At 42.1% G+C, this 20,199-nt stretch overlaps 1 protein-coding gene across 5 annotated transcripts in view; it reads left to right on the forward strand.

Annotated features, from left to right (window-relative positions):
* The window catches only part of C8H8orf48 (chromosome 8 C8orf48 homolog), a 38,584-nt gene extending 18,703 nt beyond the window's left edge, over positions 1-19,881 (forward strand). For all 5 annotated transcript variants that reach the window (XM_050964699.1, XM_050964698.1, XM_050964701.1 and 2 more), the window contains 3 exons: positions 14,126-14,358; positions 17,482-17,634; positions 19,076-19,881. In XM_050964699.1, coding sequence (XP_050820656.1) covers positions 14,126-14,358; positions 17,482-17,634; positions 19,076-19,180 — 491 coding nt within the window. In that variant the 3' untranslated portion in view covers positions 19,181-19,881. The remainder of the gene's footprint in view (positions 1-14,125; positions 14,359-17,481; positions 17,635-19,075) is intronic.
* Positions 19,882-20,199: the final 318 nt, after the last annotated feature.

Genomic DNA, 20,199 nt, shown 5'->3' on the forward strand with positions numbered 1-20,199 from the left:
CCTTGATCCAGCAATCAGATCTCAGCCAAGTGAAGTCCTATGGTATCTGGGTCCCCAACCCCTTTTAATCCCTCTTCACCATAAAGAACCTCCTCCCCCCAAATATAAAACAAGCAGGGAGGGGAAGGGGCCACAAGCCCAAATTTTTTAAAATCAGACTTAAGCATGTGGCCAGTAGTCACACAGCTGTGAGTCAGAATTCCTGACTCCGAGTCTGTAGCTCTGACTGTTCTATTAAAGAGCTCAGGAATGCCATATAGGACAGTGTGATGGGGTGTATCTACCCTACGACACTTGGTGTAGAGTGCAGGCAATGATAGGGACCTGGTAAAAGGTTCAGATAAGAAGGAACAGATGATGAAACCCTCGTGGCTGATATAGAGACAGAGAAGCTCCTGAAGTGGATGCTGGAGAGCCAGCAGCAGCAAGTGGCGCACCGACAACAACAGCAGGCCCAGCAGATAGCCACCCTGCAACAGATCTAGATGGTCCAGCATCAGGAGCAGCAACAGCAGTTGGTCCGGGAGCTGACCGCCCAACACCAGGCGCGGAAGGAGTGCGTGGTTCAACAGATGGTGACGCTGCTGCAACTGACCAGGCCACCTAGACTTGCCCTGGCGGGACCAGATGCAGGGGACTTCTTGGCTGGATACCGGTGCAACTCAGCCAGATGGGCCCAGTGATGATCCAGAAGCATTCCTTGTCTCTTTTGAGCGGGTCTGCACTGCCACCCGATGGCTGCGGAGCACTGGGACGCCCTGGTGGCTCCATAGTTGACTGGCCTAGCAGAGTCTGCCTTCCATAACTTGGATTTTCATGAGATACTGGATAACCCAAAAATGAAGGCAATCATCCTGGGCCACACCACCATTAGCTCGAACACCTACCAACAGCTGTTCTGCCAGGAATGCTACCCTCTCTCGGAGCCTGACCTCAGGCGATGTTTCAGTGCCGTCAGGACTATTGCTGGAGATGGCTAACCCAGAGAAGTTGACCAGGGCCCAAGTGACGGAGGTGGTAGCCTTGGAGCAATTCACTCAGATCCTCCCCACCGGGAGAAAAGAGTGGGTGCAATGTCACCACCTGGCAAACCTTGCAGAGGTTGTATCCTTGGTGGAGGACTATTTGACCATTGAAGGGCCCCAAACAGCAGAACCCTAAACCAGGGAACCACAGGGGACAGGGGCCGGACCGCCAATAGAGGGAAGCATAGGCCCAAAATGGAGAGGCCCCAGAACAACCCTGGGCTGCTGCCAACCAACTCATGGCGGGAGCTGAACCACACATCCACCCTTCTGTGAGAAAGAGTCCCATCAGGTGGACTTGGGGTACTGAGACCTGACCCGTGCATGGGAATACCCAAAAGCCGATGCTATGAGTGTGGTCAAGAGGGGCACTTCCAGTGTGATTGCTGTTTTATGGACTGCAGCCATTGCCAGGCATGGGTGAATAGCACCCCGATGATGGCTGTCATTGATTCAAGGTGCAGTCAGATACTGGTCTGGGCTAACCTGGCGAAGTCCCCAGACCCGCTGGGGGCTCCTGTCCACCTGCAGTGCATCCACGGGGATGTACGACCGTGCCTGACCGCCAGGGTGTGCCTTGAGGTAGGTGCCTCGGTGAAGTATGCTGGGTCGGCTTAGCCCCAGCACTGGTGTGCCCAGTGATTCTGGGACATGACTGACATGGTTCAGAGAAGTCCTGCGTGAGTGGGAAAACCAAATCTAGAGGAAGGGAGCCTTGGGCCAGCAAGGAGGGGACTTCTGGGCCCTGAGGGACCTGAGGACCCAGATGAAGGTCCCCCAAACTGGCCACAAACACCAGTATAATGCCCTACCAAAACCAAGACATTGGATGAAGCTGGACAGGAATGCCTGGAAGTTGATGGGAACTTCCTAAGGGAGCAGAGAGAAGAACTCACCCTAAGGCCTTGAAACAAGTCACAGACCCCGAAGAGGAGGGGGGCATACACCAACGACTACCTCAGGGGACACATTTTGAGGTCCATAACAACCACCTTTACTGGCTGACCAAGGATCCCCCAGCACAAGAGGACCTCTGATAATTGCTGGTCCTCTGGAGATTCCGACAAGTCCTGCTACGGCCGGCCCATTCAGTGCCCTGGGGTGGGCATGCAGGGTGAGAAAAAAACCTTGCAAAGGGTGGCTGTGACTAGGGTTCCAAGGAAGCCACATTGAGATTGCTCAGTTAGGCCAACTGTAAAGAATGGGACAGACAATCCCCCAAACTGGTGGTTATTCTAATATGTGGATTTACCAAACCAGCAACAAAAGAGCTTCTACAGTAGCTTACTGGTGGCATAGAAGCCAAAACATAGTTTCCTTAAAGCAACCCAACCTTGGGCTTCCACCCAGACAGCCAAATCTAATACAATGAGGATTATTGAAAACCTTGTTCATCATATAAAAAGTTTTACCAATCTCAAAGGATTGGACACATTACGTCCCAGGTTAATAAATATTTCAGATCTTACCCAAATATACACTTACAGCCAATTTTTATTAACTAAACTAAAATGTATTAAAAAAAAAGAAAAGAGAGAGTGAGTATTGGTTAAAAGATCTTTATACATACAGAAGTTAATACAGTACTTAGGTTATTTTCATAGTAGATATGGTGAGCTTTAGAATTGCTAAAGGTCCTTTTTAGAATTAGTTTATCAGGTTATAGTTCAATGTCCAAATATTCAATACCAGAGTGGTCCAGATGGGACTGGAGACCTCAGTCTTACAACTCAAACTTCCCGTGAATGAAGCTTAAGCAGATCTGAGATGAAAGGATCAGGTCCCAAAAGCCCTTTATACATTTTCTGGGCATCCTCTTGACCCATGCAGTCTTTGGGTGAACAATAGGCTTTTGAAGTAACCCTCTATTTCCTAAGCATCACTGATAATTAGCTACATGGATTAACATAAGGCAATTGCCTATCTCCGCCATTTGCAGGTGATTTGCTATATATTTCAAAGAGAAATTAAGACAGTAATATCACTATATTTACAGTTCATTTAAATGTTAATATCTTCTTGTGATCTCTGAATTAAGAGAATACAGCAATAGACAGGAACTGTTTGATTACATTCTAATAATATATATGTAAACACACAAAACCACAAACATCATCTATCAATATGTCTCTAAAGGTTGAATCTAGGTCAATTAGCATGCAAATTGCTTAACCCTTTCTGGCCCCGTGTCACAATGGCACTTCAATTCTGACCCAGCATGCACAAGAGGTGCACGACTTTTGTGCCTTGTGCCCATTATGTCAACAGGTCGGCCTGAGGAGGATACTGCGGGCACCCCTGATCCCACACCCAGTCACAATGCCCTTGAGAGAATCGGCATGGACTTGGTGGGATCCTTGGAGAAGAACAGGTCAGAGTTCTGTTACATACTTGTTGTTGCGGACTACGCAACCCGGTACCCCGAGGCTGTCCCACTACGTATGACCGCAGCCCCCACCATAGCCACTGAGCTCCTCAAGATCTTTGCCAGGATTTGGGTACCCTGGGAGATACTAACAGAGCGGGAAACAAACATGTTGTCTAAAATGATGGCAGAATTGTGCCACCTATCAAACATCTGAGCCCTCAAAACGGTGTGCCACCCACAAACCAATGGCCTGGTAGAGAGGTTCAACGGAACTTGAAGGCCATGCTCAAGAAGTTTGTGGACGACGACCCGCGGCAGTGGGACAAGCTGCTGCCGGTGCTATTATTTGCGGTGCATGAGGTCCCCCAAGCCTCTACGAGATTCTCCTCATTTGACCTCCTTTATAGGAGACAACCCAGGGGGATCCTGGATCTGCTCTGAGAGACCTGGGAGAAGTCCAGGGTCATGGGGTCTGTCCCCTGTATCTTATAGATTTGGGAATGTCTCCAGGGTTCACACAGGAGAACTTACTTCAGGCACAATGAACCCAAGAAGTTAAGTAGAATCGGGGGATCAACCTTTGAGTCCAGGAACAGGGTCCTACTCTTATTGCCATTGTCAGAACCAAGTTACTTGCCAAGTGGCAGAGACTGTTTGAAGTAGTTCAGAGGGTGGGACCAGTGGATTAAGAGATCTGGCTACTGAGATGACGGAGGGATATATCATGTTAAGTTCCTGAAAGTGTGGAAGGCCTGAGAAGGCCTGCTGATCACCCTTTACCCTCCCAAGCCCAAGCTGGGGCTGCTTTATTGGGAAAGACCTTGACCAGAGCATCAGCTACAATTACAACAGCTGGCCCAGGCCTTCGTCACCGTGTTGTCACCCACCCCAGGCAGACAGATGTAACCAGCCACCATGTAGCCACCAGCGCAGGGCAGAAGGTCTGAGATCATCACCGTCTGCTTCCCAAAAGATGTGGGAAGTGGTCTGGAAGGAGCTTGAGGTGATGCTTGCCCTGGGAGTCATGGAAGAGTCCTGGAGTGAAAGCCTAATGGGACTGTGAAGTTCTGCATAGACTTCAGAAGGGTCAATGCCATCTCACGTTTCAATGTCTATCTGATGCCATAGATAGATGAGCTACTGGAATGGCTGTGAAGTGCAAATTTTTTATCGACCCTAGGCTTGACCAAGGGATATACTTGCCCTCTGACCCCGACATTGTGAAAGAAGATGGCCTTCCCTACATCATTTCAGCTTATACCAATTTGTCAGCATACTGTTTGGACTGCATGGGGCCACAGCCACATTCCAATGGTTGATAGGTTGACTGCTGCAGCCACACAACTGGTATGTGGGAACCATTCCTGTTTCATCTGGACTTTTCAAAACCCTTCATCCTCCAGACGGACACCTCAGAAGTCAGAGTTGGGGCAGTACAGTCACGGAAGCTGGATGGGGAGGAACATCCCATGCTCTGCCTAAGCCAGAGATTGTTCCCCTGGGAGACTAAATATTCAATGAATGAGAAGAAGGCCTTGGCAGTGAAGTGGGTATTCAAGGCCCTGAGGTATTATCTGATAGGGAGCCCCTTTCACCTCGTTACTGACCATGCACCCCTCGGGTGGATCAACACCATATAGGACACAAATGTCCAGTTTATGTGGTGGTACCTCTCCCTCCAACCCTATCAGTTCAGTGTTCTGCATCATCTAGGCAGGGCTCATGCTAATGAACACTTCTTCTCCCAGGTGGGAGGAGAGGATGAAGAGGGAGGGCTCCCGCCGGGTCCTATCCTGAGAAGAAGGATGTGTGACAGGGTGTATCTACCTTGTGAAAGACAGTCACAAATACAGACACAGTTTTATGGATCATGTATCGTCAGTAGGGGAGAGGCACTGAGGATTTATCTGGGGAATCTCTAAGACCACTGTTTTTTAAAATATGTCAGAATCATATAATTTTCTCATTTAGAAAGATCTTTATACTCCGGGGCCCAGTAAATTGTGCTCATTTAAGGAGTGATAAACAATGATATAGCATTAAGGAAATCTTTCACCTCTGATTTTTTTCCCCTCAGGGTTATGGATTGGCAGGTTTAATCCTTTGCATCCATAATTATATTTATCACCAGTGCAGTGAAGGAAAAAAATGAAGGGAGGCGAGGGGAGAGAAAGAGTTTCAAATGCTGTGGTCTACAAATGTGTATTCCTCTTGGAGTTAATAAATGCTATAGTCTGTAGCCACGAGAGCCTCTTATTGTTTTATCTACTTGGAGACTATCTTGATTACTTCTTAATTGTTTTTATACATAATTGAAGATGAGCTCATCTAATACTAGACTGCGGTATAATTAATGTCCCGTCAGTAAACTTTGTGAAATTCTATCAATATACACATTGAAATATTACTCTTCAGGTAGTGCAGCAAATTTTTTCCAGATCTGACCAGTGACATTGTTAGATATTAATAAATCACATACCTGCCGATGGGAATATCCTGAAATAACCTTTTATGTTTTAAGTTGTAGTTTCCTTCTTTCAGGTTCCAGATAAAACTGGGATATTTGCTTTAAGAAAACAAGAAAGCTTCTCTCTTTATTATTCTTTCCTTCCTACCTTCTTAGCCTGTTTTATTGAGTACATGCACTTCAGAAGTGACTGTATGCTAATTATACAAAAAAGATGTCATATACCTATATAAAATAACTAACATTAACTATAAAATTTACCACCAAAAGCAACAGTTCCTAAATTGCAGATGTCTGTATTTCTGAAAGTTCAACTGAGAGAATTTAATAAAAAGGTTTAGACAAGTGCTTAATTTAGAAGTCTAATTTCACCTCTGTGGGCTTGTCTATGCTAAGCCTTTTCTCTTAAAATTTCTCCCATATGGTACCACTGCATCAGTTGAAGCAGCAGTGAGAGCTCTAATATATCCATTTTAGCCGCTGGGTTGTCTAGAACTGTTGTGAGCAGGGTTGATGACATGGTGGTTAAAATACATGTCAACACTAGCACTTCCGCCATCACTGGTGTGGATAGAGCTGCACCAGTGGTAGCAACACAGGGAAATTTTAAAGTAAAAAAGGCTCTTATAGATACAAGCAGTGAGTACATGTAAACTTCTATTTCAGTGGGGCATATGTGTTTTTGTATATGCATAAAGGGGAGCAGAAAGACCTATTTCTGTGCATCTGAGGATTATTTTTAACCTGGCCTCATATATTCCTGACTGCTGAATAGATACAGTTTTTCATTTTGGTATGCACAGGTTTCCACATGCCCAAAGGCAGTAACTATTGACATATTTAACACACTACCCAACTAGGCTTTAAGAAGCTGTAAGATTGAGAGGCAAACCATGATCATCTTGTGCTGGTCGATAGCCTCTTTCATCTGAGGGCCTCTCAGCATATAACATGCATTAATGAATTAAACATCACAATATCCCTGAGTGGCAAGTGGGTATTATCACCCATTATGCAGAGAGAGGAACTAAGGCCCAAAGAGACTGAATGACTTTCCAAGGTCACACAACAAACCTAAAGTAGTGCCAGAAAGAGATCCCAGACCTTTGGACTTTGCCTTTGCTGTAACTACTCTTCCCTGCTTCCTGTCCTCTCTGTGCTCTCAAGAAAAGCAAGACAATGCAGAATAGTTAAGGCTGACCCATTCTGTTGTACTTAGATATGACAAATACATGAAGGGTTGTGGAATACAGAGAAACATATGAGGTGTTACACCAGAGTGAACTAGTCAGGTACATTGCCTCTGGCTGATATTCTGGTTCTGATGCCAAGCCCAAGTAAACAGGCTTGTCGCAGAAGAGGATTCAAGAGGCTGTTTTTGGTGTTATAACCCTCCCCCCCCATAAGCTGTGAAGGGCAGCAGACTGCACTGGAGAAGGGAGAGTTTGGACAATAGATCACACATAGACAAAATCCAATGGCTGCATACCTGGACCCACTCTCCTCTCCCCCGAAACCTCCAGCACCATGGATTACAGTTCTGCAATATGCAGAGGGGATGGAATTCCTGCATGAGCCCCCAGCAAACTGGTCCCCTGTGTTGGGAAGGACAGGGCAAGAATTCTGTCTACTTCGGTTTGAATTGTAAGATTTTTGTACTGCATTGGCTTACAGCTGACACTCAGAGGAAGGGAGAGGCATCCCTCTCATAATGTTCTTGATTATGCAATATGATTTCAAGGATCTTCTTCTTGACCAGACTCACCCTACCCCTTCCGACATAGCCGGTTTGTTCCCTGAAATATGGGGGATATATGCATTTGAGTTCCCTACAATAGCTACACACAATTGACCTAGTTAAGAACACAGAGCTTGTCCTCTCTTTTAATCTATCTCCTATGAGTTTGCTCAGCAATTTTACTGTTGTCAGGTAAAATGGCACCTTTCCTCCAAAGAGATCCCAAAGCACTTCACAAATATGTACCATGCCACTGAAATCTAGCCACCTCTGAGGTAAACTTCTAGTGCACAACCCTGGGGTGTAAAGGGAAATGAGGAAGTTCTATGGCTATACTGGAGCTCAGACTAGATGATCACAGTTGTCCCTTTTGGTCTTAGAATCTATGAATCTATAAACCCTCACCCTTAAGAAAAGTGCTATTAAAGCTTTACTGTCCATGGAGAGCCAATAAAGCAAAGACAAATACCTTTGTAGTGTCGCATCTGGAAAACCTTGATCCTGCAAGGTGCTGAGTGCCCTCAATTCCTGTTGACATCAGTCTTAACTTAACCAGGCAGGAGGCATTCACGCCTTACCAGATGTGGCTCCAAATGATCAAATACTTATACACCTCTACCCCGATATAACGCGACCCGATATAACACGACTTTGGATATAACGTGGTAAAGCAGCGCTCCGGGGCAGATGCACACTCCAGCAGATCAAAGCAAGTTCGATATAACATGGTTTCACCTAGAACACAGTAAGATTTTTTGCCTTCTGAGGACAGCGTTATATCGAGGTAGAGGTGTATTTAATAATAGTAACCTGATTTACCAGTTAGCCTGTAGCTACTCTGTATTATACAGTATACACAAATATTGGAACTCCTTTTTTGCCTATTAGGCATGCAGCCTGTTAATCCATATCTGAACTGTCTACATATTTAGACAATTTTGAAAATCGATCTTGATACGCAGAGTTAAATCCTTCTGAACAGCACTTATCATTCAAGCATTGGTGCTGCTTTTCACAGTTAATTTTCCTTTACCCACTTTACAATTTCTCTTTTTAAAATACCAGAAATAGGTTGAACAAAATAACAACAAAATGGTTGCCAAGTTTCTAGTATTAAATCAAAGTCTGATTTGAATGATAAAAAGTACAAAATACATCAAACACTGAAAAACTATACATTCCTTTTTATTTTATTTTCACTTATGTAACATTCAAACTGTTTTTTCTAAGTGCACTTCCATGTGGAAAGCAAAAACCATGTAGGTCAATGAGTTATAAACCACAAAGCAGGATTTAAAATATAAACACAGCAACTTGCTTATCTACATGGTGTGTGTTCAGTGCCATTATAATGAGAGCGCTGGGTGATTCAGTTTGTTGTGCTTGAATTCCCTAATGTTCAATGTTTTATGATCTTATGAAGTATGTAAAATACAGTTCTATTTTGGTGCCCTTCTCTGAGCCCCTGAAAATAAGGAGTTGGGGATGACCCAACATGCAGGGTCCTGGGAAACCAAGCATCAGTGAAGCATGTTTCTGGAACAGTAATCAGCACTGTCAGGGATTGTCTGTAGAGAGATACACCGTGACATTTACATCTGCCACCGCAAATGGAGGGTGAGCATTCAAGCATGTCTAGCCCAAAAATGGAAAGAAGAGAGAAAAGACAGAGAAAAAAACTGTATTAAAACCAAACACTCTGTGTATGCCGTTTCTTAGCATGTGAAAGACAGGCCAATACTGTACATATATGCAGGAGTCTGAAATGATTAGAGATTAATAACAATGTTCAATGGTATGGAATACCAGTTTTTACAAATTTACAGTGTGTAGTAACTTAAATCATTCCTTTTTATTAGCTGCCTCTTGTTTCAGTAAAATTTGAGCCCAAGATTCTCCAACTGTTCATTTAAAAAAAAGTCTGACATTGATTGTGTCTGCCGAGACATTAAATCAGTGACTTATGATATGTTGTGCATTTGAGAGTCGAAGATTCCATTGCTTATTTAAAGGAATAAAGGACAATCTCACAGCCCCTGCCAACATTCTTTCTCACAAAAAATTTGACTCTTTATTTCTAGATTCATAGTTTCCAGGACCAGAAGGGAACATTGTGATCATCTCTAGTCTGACCTCCTGCATAGCGCAGGCCATTGAATATTCTTAAAATAATTCCTTTTTGAATTAGAGACTATCATCTAGAAAAACATTGTCTTGATTTAAAAATTGCCAGTGACAGAGAATCCACTACAACCCTTGGTAAATGTTCCAGTGGTTAATTACCCTCAGTGTTACAAGTTTATGTCCTGTTTCCATCCTTATTTGTCTAGCTTCAACTTCCAACCATTGGATCTTGCTGCTAGAGGATTCTAAAGATCCAAAGGTGAGCATGAGCTTTTGCTGGGTTCATGGCAGCTGATGTGTTTACATAGTCTGAACTAACATATGCTGATGCAAATCAGATGTAATGCCATTTAAGTTGATGAAGTTAGGCTGGTTTTAAAATGGGGTGAGATGTTGATTGAATGCCTATATTTTACTTAATTAAAATTTAATATATAATTTGGTAACGTGCTATGACAGAGTGGCATATGTAAGGTGCGGTTTCAGAATAAATTTAATTCCATTTTAATTCAAATGAACCATATACATTCATGCTGTATGTTAACTCCTAACTTGCCAGGCTATGATTTTAGTCATTGCTTGACAATGATTCTATGCACCACCTCCCACCTAGAATATTCCTTTTAAAAGGAAGGTGAAAGTTTTTAGGGCAGCCTTGCAAAGTGGTGCATATTTACTAGCCTTGCACAGAATCTTTTTGCCCAGCCTTAACATGATAATGAAAATATATATTTTACATGCCCATAAAAAAGACAAAGAAAAAAGAAGTCTCCCCCTTGCCCCCCCGCAGAATAGTATGTAAATAGATATTAGCAAAGATGATGTACCAGGTATTAGTAGGACAGGGAATAAATGTGCAGAAGTGCATGGGCTGTGTTTCTGTCCCTAAGCCCTGCCTGAGAAAGTCCTCTACTGCTCGGATCCTCAGAGGTTCTGTGAAGTTACCTCTCACTTGATTTTAAGAGGAACTAGTTTTGGAACAGAAAACCCTTCTAGGGAGCTTGAGCCTGAGAGGTGCTGACCACCTACAGGAATTTTGAGGGTCATGACCAGAATTTGGTCTAGTGTCTTAAGACTTAAGAATGATGGCTCAAAATCAACCTTAAACTTACAGCTTCCTGTTAATCATTTGAGATTGGCAGACAGAACACCAGATTAGGGGGACCTGATCGGGCTTGGTATTTCCTATCTTCCTATAATTTCTGTGACTGTCTGAGAAGTAAAGAATATATACATAGACTTACGGAGAAGTTGCTTAAAAGTGACCTGAAGAACTTTTTACATTTCAAAAACTTCATTCAGGATTTTGTGTTTCTCCTTCCATCAGGTGATGGTAGAATTAATTCCAAAAGTGACTGAAAGAGCTGCAATTCCTTATGCTGTTTCTGGTGCTTATGATACTGTCAGTCTTGGTAGATAATCAAAGGAAAAGCTGATTTTCAACTGTTCTGTTTTTAACTGTGTTAATTTTTAAGTCTGCACATAATATCTGTTATTGACTTGGGATTCTGTAAAAAAAAATTCAGTTCCTTAGTAACATGCATTAAAAAAAGTATGTGCAATAACCGGGGCATGTGTGGGTCAAGCCTAATGGTCAGAGCAGAGAGTCAAAACCAAAGACAGAGTGAGGTACCAAGCCAGAGGTCAGAGTTGGAGTCAGGTGCCGAGCCAGGGGTCAGAGCCAGAGACAGCGTCGGGGTAAGGCAGAGGAGCAGGGGCCTGGAGTAGTATAGGACAGCAGGAACTGGGAGTAGATGGGGGTTTGGAATGGGGGACAGGAACCAGGAGCATGCAGAGAAGCAGGAAACAGGAGCAGATAGGAATGGAGGGCTCAGGAGACAGGTAAGCAGAAAGCATCCAACATCACAGCCAGCCAAAGATTTCTTCTTGTGCAGACAATTTCCTATTGTTACTTCCTGGTTTATATAGTACTCCTTAGCCAGTAGGGGGACTGGATGTTTCCTCCAAGCAGGAGATTTGGAGATGAGGCCCTCTGTGAGCTAGTCCTTCCCTGGACTCTTCCCTAGTCACTCAGGTGAGTTGCTGGGTGGCAGTCATGGCCTGAGGGCTGCCTGTGGGCTCGAGTTTGAGCCCTGTGATTCCTCACAGTATGTTGTATATATGTGTCTCTGTGAAATAAATACAACTCAAGTACTGAATTTTTGCAGTGATAGTTTTCTTTTTTGCTTTATCCATTCAGAGTTCATTACATGTGAACATGTGCACAGTTGATTAGTGTAATTAAAACTCGATGCCTTTCCAGTGTATCAGTCCAACTTTGTAACATGGCCTATGTGCTGTGCTTGTAGGAGAAAGGACTTGATGGCTGCAAGTATCTTTTCCAGTCAGAACTCTGTGATCTTACCTAAGAAAAAGGCAATTTTGTTGTAATGCTTTTAAAGTATGGCTCATTCTTATTCATGTAAGCGGGATACTAGGTAATACCATGTCTTGCTTTATCGTTAGTGGAATTGATACACCAAGTCATAAGGAGGAATAAATTACCTTGCTATAATTGATTCTGAACTGTGGCTGTTACAGTTCACTCGCTTTCAAGAAGGCTTACTGATTTCAACTTCACTTAATCTTAAATATAGATCGCTTGCTCTTTATAAAGATAGGCTGCATTTCTGAAAGGATGTTCTGTTTCCTTCCAAGATGCCAGAGCTACATCTTGTAGACATCACATTAAATTCATCACAACATATTTAAGAGTAATTTTGTACGATAGCGTATTATTTTTTAATATTTGTATTGTGGGGAGGCCCTCAGGCACCAGATAGAATTGGAGCACTACTGTGCGAGGTGCTAGGATGTAGCTCTGGAATCTTGGTGTTTGTCTCTGAGGAAGACCTGGTGTCTGCCTTGAAGAGTTTACGATCAAATTTTAGACAAGATACTACAAAGGAGTGGAACAGCCTATCGGAGGGAATTGTTACAGTGGTACAATTACACTGTCACATAGACTTGGCAGGGCACAGCTTGACGTTCTGAATAATATGAATTTAAGCACATGCAGCTGGGTTTTGGCAATCATGCAAAAGCGAGTTGAATGTGGATATAGAGCAGGGCTTCTCAAACAGGGGTCGCCGCTTGTGCAGGGAAAGCCCCTGGCGGGCCGCGCCGGTGTGTTTACCTGCCCCATCCTCAAGTCTGGCCGATCATGGCTCCCACTGGCCACGATTCGCTGCTCCAGGCCAATGGGAGCTGCTGGAAGTGGCGCAGGCCAAGGGACTCCCATTGGCCAGCAACTCCCATTGGCCCGGAGCAGTGATCCACAGCCAGTGGGAGCCGCGATCGGCCGGACCTGTGGACGGGGCAGGTAGACACACCGACCCGGCCCACCAGGGGCTTTCCCTGCACAAGCGGCGACCCCTATTTGAGAAACCCTGAGAAATACTCTTTGCCCTCCATAAAACTCTTAAAAACAATGCAACAGATGAAAGCTGCATGGAGCCATCACTCAACAAAGCAATGCTGCTAATGAAATATGCAAATAGTAACTACAAGAAATTTGTTACTCATTTTATCTGTTCTTTATGGGCTGGATCCAGTGCCCATTGAAGTCAATGGAATGACTCAAGTGACTTCAATGAGTGTTGGGTCTGGCCTTAAATTCATTATTACGCTACTATCTTAATTGTAATTTCTCACTTTTGTATTTATTATTAAATGCCACCTGAAAGGAAGAAGGAAATGAGAGAGTGAAAGATGATGTTTAAACAGAACCAAATAAAGAATTTATTAGATGAGCATTGAAACTTAGGAGGAAGGTGTTTGCTAATGAAATAACATTGTCCTTTAAAAAAAAAGTGTGAAGATGAACTGTAGTTTATATAATATGTTTTAAGTGTTTTCCAGCAGTTGCTTTTAATAAAACTGTAACTACTAAATGTGTGTGTGGTTTGCTATCAGATCTGGAGTTCTGACTTCAAATGTTAATGCATTTTGCTCTAGCAGATTGCAGTTCCTGCTAAGAAGGGGTTAAATCCAAATTAAGCAATCATATGGTCTCCATTAGTGTATTTAGTGTCTAAACTAAGGGTAACCTCTGTATTGTTTTATTTACCATGTTTACTTTTTCTCTTTAGTAAATCTGCATTTATCTTGTGTGCTCTACATCAAGTACTTTATTTGCATGTGATCTTTATCCTATCCCCTTTCTTTTGGACTGTGTTTCCTTTTTAGTGCATCATAGAGGTGTTTATACTTTGCATTTTTCTAAATGGATTATACTAGATTTATATGTAAATATTGCATTGCTATTATGAATGCAAATACTTTCATACCTGATGTTGCAGGATTTTTTTAACTACATGATAAGAGGTCACAATAGAAGACTTGAGATTCTTGTCTCTGATATAGTAATTGCGATTTTTGTTTTGTTGATGCACTGTTAACAGAAATCACTGAAGTATCAGATGAAGAATTGGATGCTCTGCAGTCTTTTTGTGCCATTAAGATAAACCAGATCCATTGTCAGTTGAACTCTAAGCAATCAAACAGCAGCAAACATAAAGATCTGCAGCGTGGATTTACTTCAGAGAAGCCAGTGACAGGTGACTTGAACTGTACTATTCCTGATCAGATAGTGAACAGAATCCATCTGAAAAATATCAGTGAAACAATGAAACAGGTACTGTAACCAAAACATAAATCATGCCTGTTGGTTGGTTGGAGGGCTGCTAAAGAAAAGTTGAAAAAAGTTAGTCACTTTTTAGACTAACGGACGTTTTGGAGCATGAGCTTTCATGGGTGAATACCCACTTCGTCAGATGCATGTAGTGGAAATTTCCAGGGGCAGGTATATATATGCAACTAGACTGCTGAGCTTCAGTTCATCTGCAAATTTGACACCATCAGCTCAGGATTAAACAAAGACTGTGAATGGCTTGCCAATTACAAAACCAGTTTCTCCTCCCTTGGTTTTCACACCTCAACTGCTAGAACAGGGCCTCATCCTCCCTGATTGAACTACATCATTATCTCTAGCTTGCCTGCATATGTATACCTGCCCCTTGAAATTTCCACTACATACATCTGACGAAGTGGGTATTCACCCACGAAAGCTCATGCTCCAAAACGTCCGTTAGTCTGTAAGGTGCCACAGGATTCTTTGCTGCTTTTACAGATCCAGACTAACACGGCTACCCCTCTGATACTTAATACAGGTCACATCCTGCTATCCTTACTTGTGCAAAACTCCTGTTGACTTCATTGTGAGTTTTGCTTTAGTGAGGACTACAGGATTTGTGTATCTGATTTTCTCTTTAAAGACCATGCTGCAGAAATGCTTTTAGTAAATAGCAAAATTATATAAAATGTTGCCTACTGACAAAATTCTGATTTTTCATTGAGACATTATATATGATATGAGTAATTCACAGAGGCAGGGGTGGATAGTTATTGTCAACTTCTATGACCGTTAGGTTAACTGGGGAGTAGAGTTGTAAGTGATGCTTGTCAGGCTGCCCTTGCTCTTTTGTGTACAGAACCGTTCTGGAAGTGACTTGTGGAAACGTGCTCACTTTCCAGGAGGTTTGGCATCCCCACTATAACAGTGCCCACATTGGTTTATGTACAAAGAGGCATTGGCTCTGCTCAAAAGAGGTCAGAAGCTGTCTTGCTACTTCAGCCACAGAGAGCTGACAGGATTGCAGTCAAAAGAAGTGGTGGATGACTGGAACCTCCAGGGCAGCCTGGGAGAGTAAAATATGAGAGCCCTTCCTCTCCCCTTTTGTATAAACTCTTTATTGTAGTCCGGAATTAGGACTGGCTATCAAGACACCAGCACAGAAACAGAAATATGTGTAAACATACACTTGACCAGAGCTAATACATTCTGGGCCAGATGTTTCCTGATTGCAAGAAGGGAAGGCATGAAAAAGCTCACCCCTTATGCCCCTTCTCTGCCCTGGTTGCAGTCCCTGGTGTCTCCTGAGGTCATGCTTCTCTAGGGAATATAAGAATGTGTCAAGTAGGGGAGTGTTTTTTCAGAAGGGTGAATATTGCTGGATCGATCTTCACCTTAGGGTCACTTGGCCATGGATGTATCTGGCCTGTGGCATGGTTTAGCTTTTGATTGGAAAACTGACATCAGTGTTCCTAGATAAAAAAGATAATATCCACGGAGACAAAGATAAAATATTTTAGCACATAGGTATGACTTTAGCCCTTGTCACTGTGAATGACACATTAGCAAAATACCTTTTAAGCTAAGATTACATGGAAAATTGTTGGCTTTTATTTGTCACTCTTTTGCACGAAAAACAAGAAGTGTTTAGACATATTTTAATAGAAACATTCCTAAATTCCTGATTCTTTGATTATTTTTTTTTTTGGCCAACCTTTAATTTTTAACACTTGCCTAAAGAATAAAATGTGCCTGATAGAATCTGGGTTGCATCAGTGAGTTTGGTAAGATGTGCATGTGTCATTTTAACAGTTTGGAAGGCTGTTCTTTTCTGCCAGCCCAGTGCTCCTTTCCCATAGGACAGGCAGACTGAGACAAACAACGCTTCTTTCCACTGTGTGTGTGTCAGGAATCACAAAACTGTTGTTTATTCTCCAGTGATCCTTGAATTCTAACTTTGTATTTGTAAGGGGTTTTGAATATGTTACTGTGACAGTCATCACCTACAGATGCCTTTACCCATAAATCTTGGTGTTGGAAAGTGTCTGTGCCTCGTTTGAAATGGGTACAGCATGTCTGCATTGGAGAATAATATTGATAGAACCAAAAAATGAGTGTTGAATAATAATTGCAGTCATGTATTTTGCTTCAGTTACTACCACATACATTTGCTTTAATTTACTGCCATACAGCATGTAAAAGTAATTGTTAAACCATTCATCAGCTAACCCTGTGCCAAGCGAGCAGAGAATAGTGGGATTTGTTTTTTTTTACTTGTTTCTTTCTTTTTGGTGTTTTTGAAAGTCAGTTCTGGGATATCAAGAGCTTCATTTTTTAAACAGTTTTGAAATTACAGCTACTTACCTTCTTTCATTACGCTAAAATGTAATAAAAAACAGCTACTAATAAATTTGTTACAGTCTGTAAGCCTGACTCTTCTTTTGCTTACATTGGTTTTACTCTGGTGTAATTCCATGGAGTTAGTCCTGATTTACATCTGTGTAAGTGAGATCAAACTCAAATCCTATATAGATATTCTATCCTGAGATTTGTATAAAGCCTTTAAGCACACTCAAGATTTTGTGGTAAATAAATTAACACAGACTTTAATAAATATTGTCATTCAACACTTGAATGAAACTGCTTGTACAATTTTACTTTGGTTTTAATTCAGAACTGTATATACATATTTGAACCAATATCTCTTTAGGGTTCTTTTTCTTAAAAGTTTATTTTTCTTAAAAGCTGTGAAGATATTTATTATCTTTTAAAAGATGACATATAGCTTTCAGTTAGCCTACTACAAGAAAAATCTGTTGTATTACCAGTCAGTGATATGATGGCTGAAAAAAAATCAGATTAACCTTAAATGAAACAAAGTTACTGCTGCTAGAAAGGGTAGCACATGGGGGAAAGCAAATGTAGTTTAGTGTAAAAGTCATTCAGACCGGCTCATCAAGATGATATTGTGAAAAAGGTTATAAAGTAATTTATGGCTCCCTAGAAGAGCAATTCTTTCTGTTCAAAAGCTATATATATTTTTTTTATTTGTTATTTTTTAATAGAAGCAATCACCTTGCTAAGATATATGTTACTCATTCATTTTTTCAACTTCTCATCTTACAGGTGAAAGAAACTAAACTACACCAGCCTTCACAATGCCATGATTGTAAGAAAAAATGGACAGAACTGGCCAAGATTACCTTTCTCAGACAAAAGAAGACTTTAGTGGAGAATGCTTTATTCCAAGATAAATTAGAAGAACAGATTTATGTCAAAGTAAGCAAATGTTATTAGAACAAACACTCCGGTGCATTTTGTACACACTTGCAGTTGAGGAATCCGTGAGCCAAATTGCATCCTGATTTATGACCATGCGGTCACATAGACCTGCATGCAATGTGAGTCGGGATGGAATCTGGACCCATGTTGTTACTAACCTGCATGGGGCTAGATCCTCACCTTGTGCTGATCATATCTATGGAGCTACTCTGGTTTACATCAGCTGAAAATCTGGCTCACCATTTTCCAGAGATTTTAATTGGCCGTGTCTGGATTGATTTCCCATGATCTGTTTTCTGATTGGCTAGCCAGGAACATAGTAAATTATATCATTGTTATATGATGTTTTCTGGTTACATGCACACAGGCTTCCGTCCCATCTTCTCTCTTTCAAGGAATGAGGCGCAAGGTGACTGCCACGTTGCATGGATGCAGAGGCAGTTTTAATGTCGCGGAGGCTGTTCCTATTCCTCTTTCTTAACCAGGACTGTATTATGGTGCTGCCACTCGAATTTCATCAAAATAAAAAGTGTTCTCGTGAGGTTTCAGATAGAAACCTTGTCTATTTTTCCTTAAAGCTTCAATGAGCTCAAGATGGCAGCCACCTTGTGAACTGTAGATCTGGAAGGCAGAAGTTTTTCATTTACAATATTCTCCTGCTTGGCATGCACACTTCATCCCTTATCTTATGGATTCTCAAATCACCCTGTCTTGTACCTGAAACGAGTTTTGTAGTTGCTAGTTTTCCCACTACTCTTCATTCTAACCTATCTAAGTATGTACACCATACTCATCATCAAGGTTCATGAGTACCTGATGCAACGGAGGGGAGTGAAAACTGGCCATAGACTCAGGGGAAAAGGAGGAAGAGTGACTTTGTAACATACTCTTTCCATCTGTCAGTGTTACAGAAGCCCTTCCAACTCCATATTCTGCTATTCAGACTCTTTGTTTCTGTATTATGTCTGAGGAGATGAGTGGTCTGCAGCAGCATCGACAGATCGAAAGGGATTTCCTCTTGGAAGATAATGTTGACCCGATTAGCATTCTGTCCCATGGATTCCTACTTTCATGCTAGGGAAGCCTTCTGGAGTGGGTTGCAATAGGCCCTGACAGCATGGGCATGCACCTAGGGAACTGAGTAAAGGCAGTGAGCCTCTTTGCCCCTACCCATCTCTGTTGTCCTGAGATCCCTGGGATTTCTCTGGTTTGCTGGTTCTCACATCCTGCTCACTCTGATGTGGGGAGAATCCTCATTCTCTGATGCAATGTTCTGCCGGATATTGTGAGCTGTAACTCATTAAATTTGCTGGCCCTTCTATGAGTAGCTCTGCACAAGGGATAATTTGGCCCTTAAGATGGCCTGTATCATTGTAGTATGTGACAGATGGTAGGAGTCCAAAATAAAATGCCTCACTGCAGTTTTCTTTTATTTCAGGACTCGCTCACACTCATAGGAGAAATACACAAAAACCTCCCCAAGATTTCAGAGGATCCAAGGATTATATGGCAAAGACTGAATGAGAAACGTCAGAAAGTGTAGGGCCTGGTTATGATGAGAATTAATCAAAGAATGTAAGAGCTGGCAAAAAATCTTCTGGTGACACTCATGTGCTTAATGCCTACTAATGAGAACTGTTTTGTTAGTGACAAACTGATCAGGGGGCAAATATTCCTGCAGGTAGAACCAGATATTCCCAGAGCACAGGATTCCAGCTGACAGTCCTGCTTTGTGTCCTTCTTGAATGCAAAAGCTGCAATACAGTGTAATCCAGCCAAATACATTTTTCAAATTATGGAAGCTGACATTTTTGTTATTATTATTCTGACAAGCAATAACTATTGTTTTTGTGGGTTTGCTTATGGGATTTCAGAGCAGCTCACTGCTTCTTCTATCTGTACAAAAAATAGATGGTTCTGTTTTTCTGGGTGAGAAGATGTAATTATTGGGCTTCAGCTCAATCTTTACCTTCAGCCTCCTGCTAAATTGAAAGCTAGAGCCCCAGGTGGAGGAGAGAAAGAGAAGGTTGCAGAGTAACTGTAAAAGGAATAAAATGAAACGAGGCTTTTATAGAACTGAAATAATGAGAATATGAACTGAAATAAATCAGTAACCCTGACAATGCCAATAGGACAAGAAATGGCATTAAATTAATCATAAAACCTATCTGGGGTGAATGTTTAGAAAGAGAAAGAAAACAAAATACAGAATAAAAGTGGAATAAAATGTCAATTAAGATAATATTTTGACTGTTTTCTGAACTTGCTGATGCATTTGCTGTCACTTTCTATTGATTCCTGAAAAGGAATGTCACTATCTCATTGAGATTATCTCTGGGTGAAAGTCTGATACCAATAGGAAGTCCAAGTAAAGAGGCTTTGCACAGGAGAACTCTGGGGAGTGGAAGCAGTGAAATCCTTCTGCTCACCCCAAGCAAGGCATATGGGCAGCAAAACTATGACCACTACTGTGGTCACCATCATGGCTTCTACTGACAGCCGTAGCGTATTCCATCATCCCTGACCAGGGATATGTAGCCAATGGATCCACATGAGTTGCAG

This window comes from Gopherus flavomarginatus, chromosome 8 (assembly GCF_025201925.1).
Source record: "Gopherus flavomarginatus isolate rGopFla2 chromosome 8, rGopFla2.mat.asm, whole genome shotgun sequence".
Lineage (NCBI taxonomy): Eukaryota > Metazoa > Chordata > Testudines > Testudinidae > Gopherus > Gopherus flavomarginatus.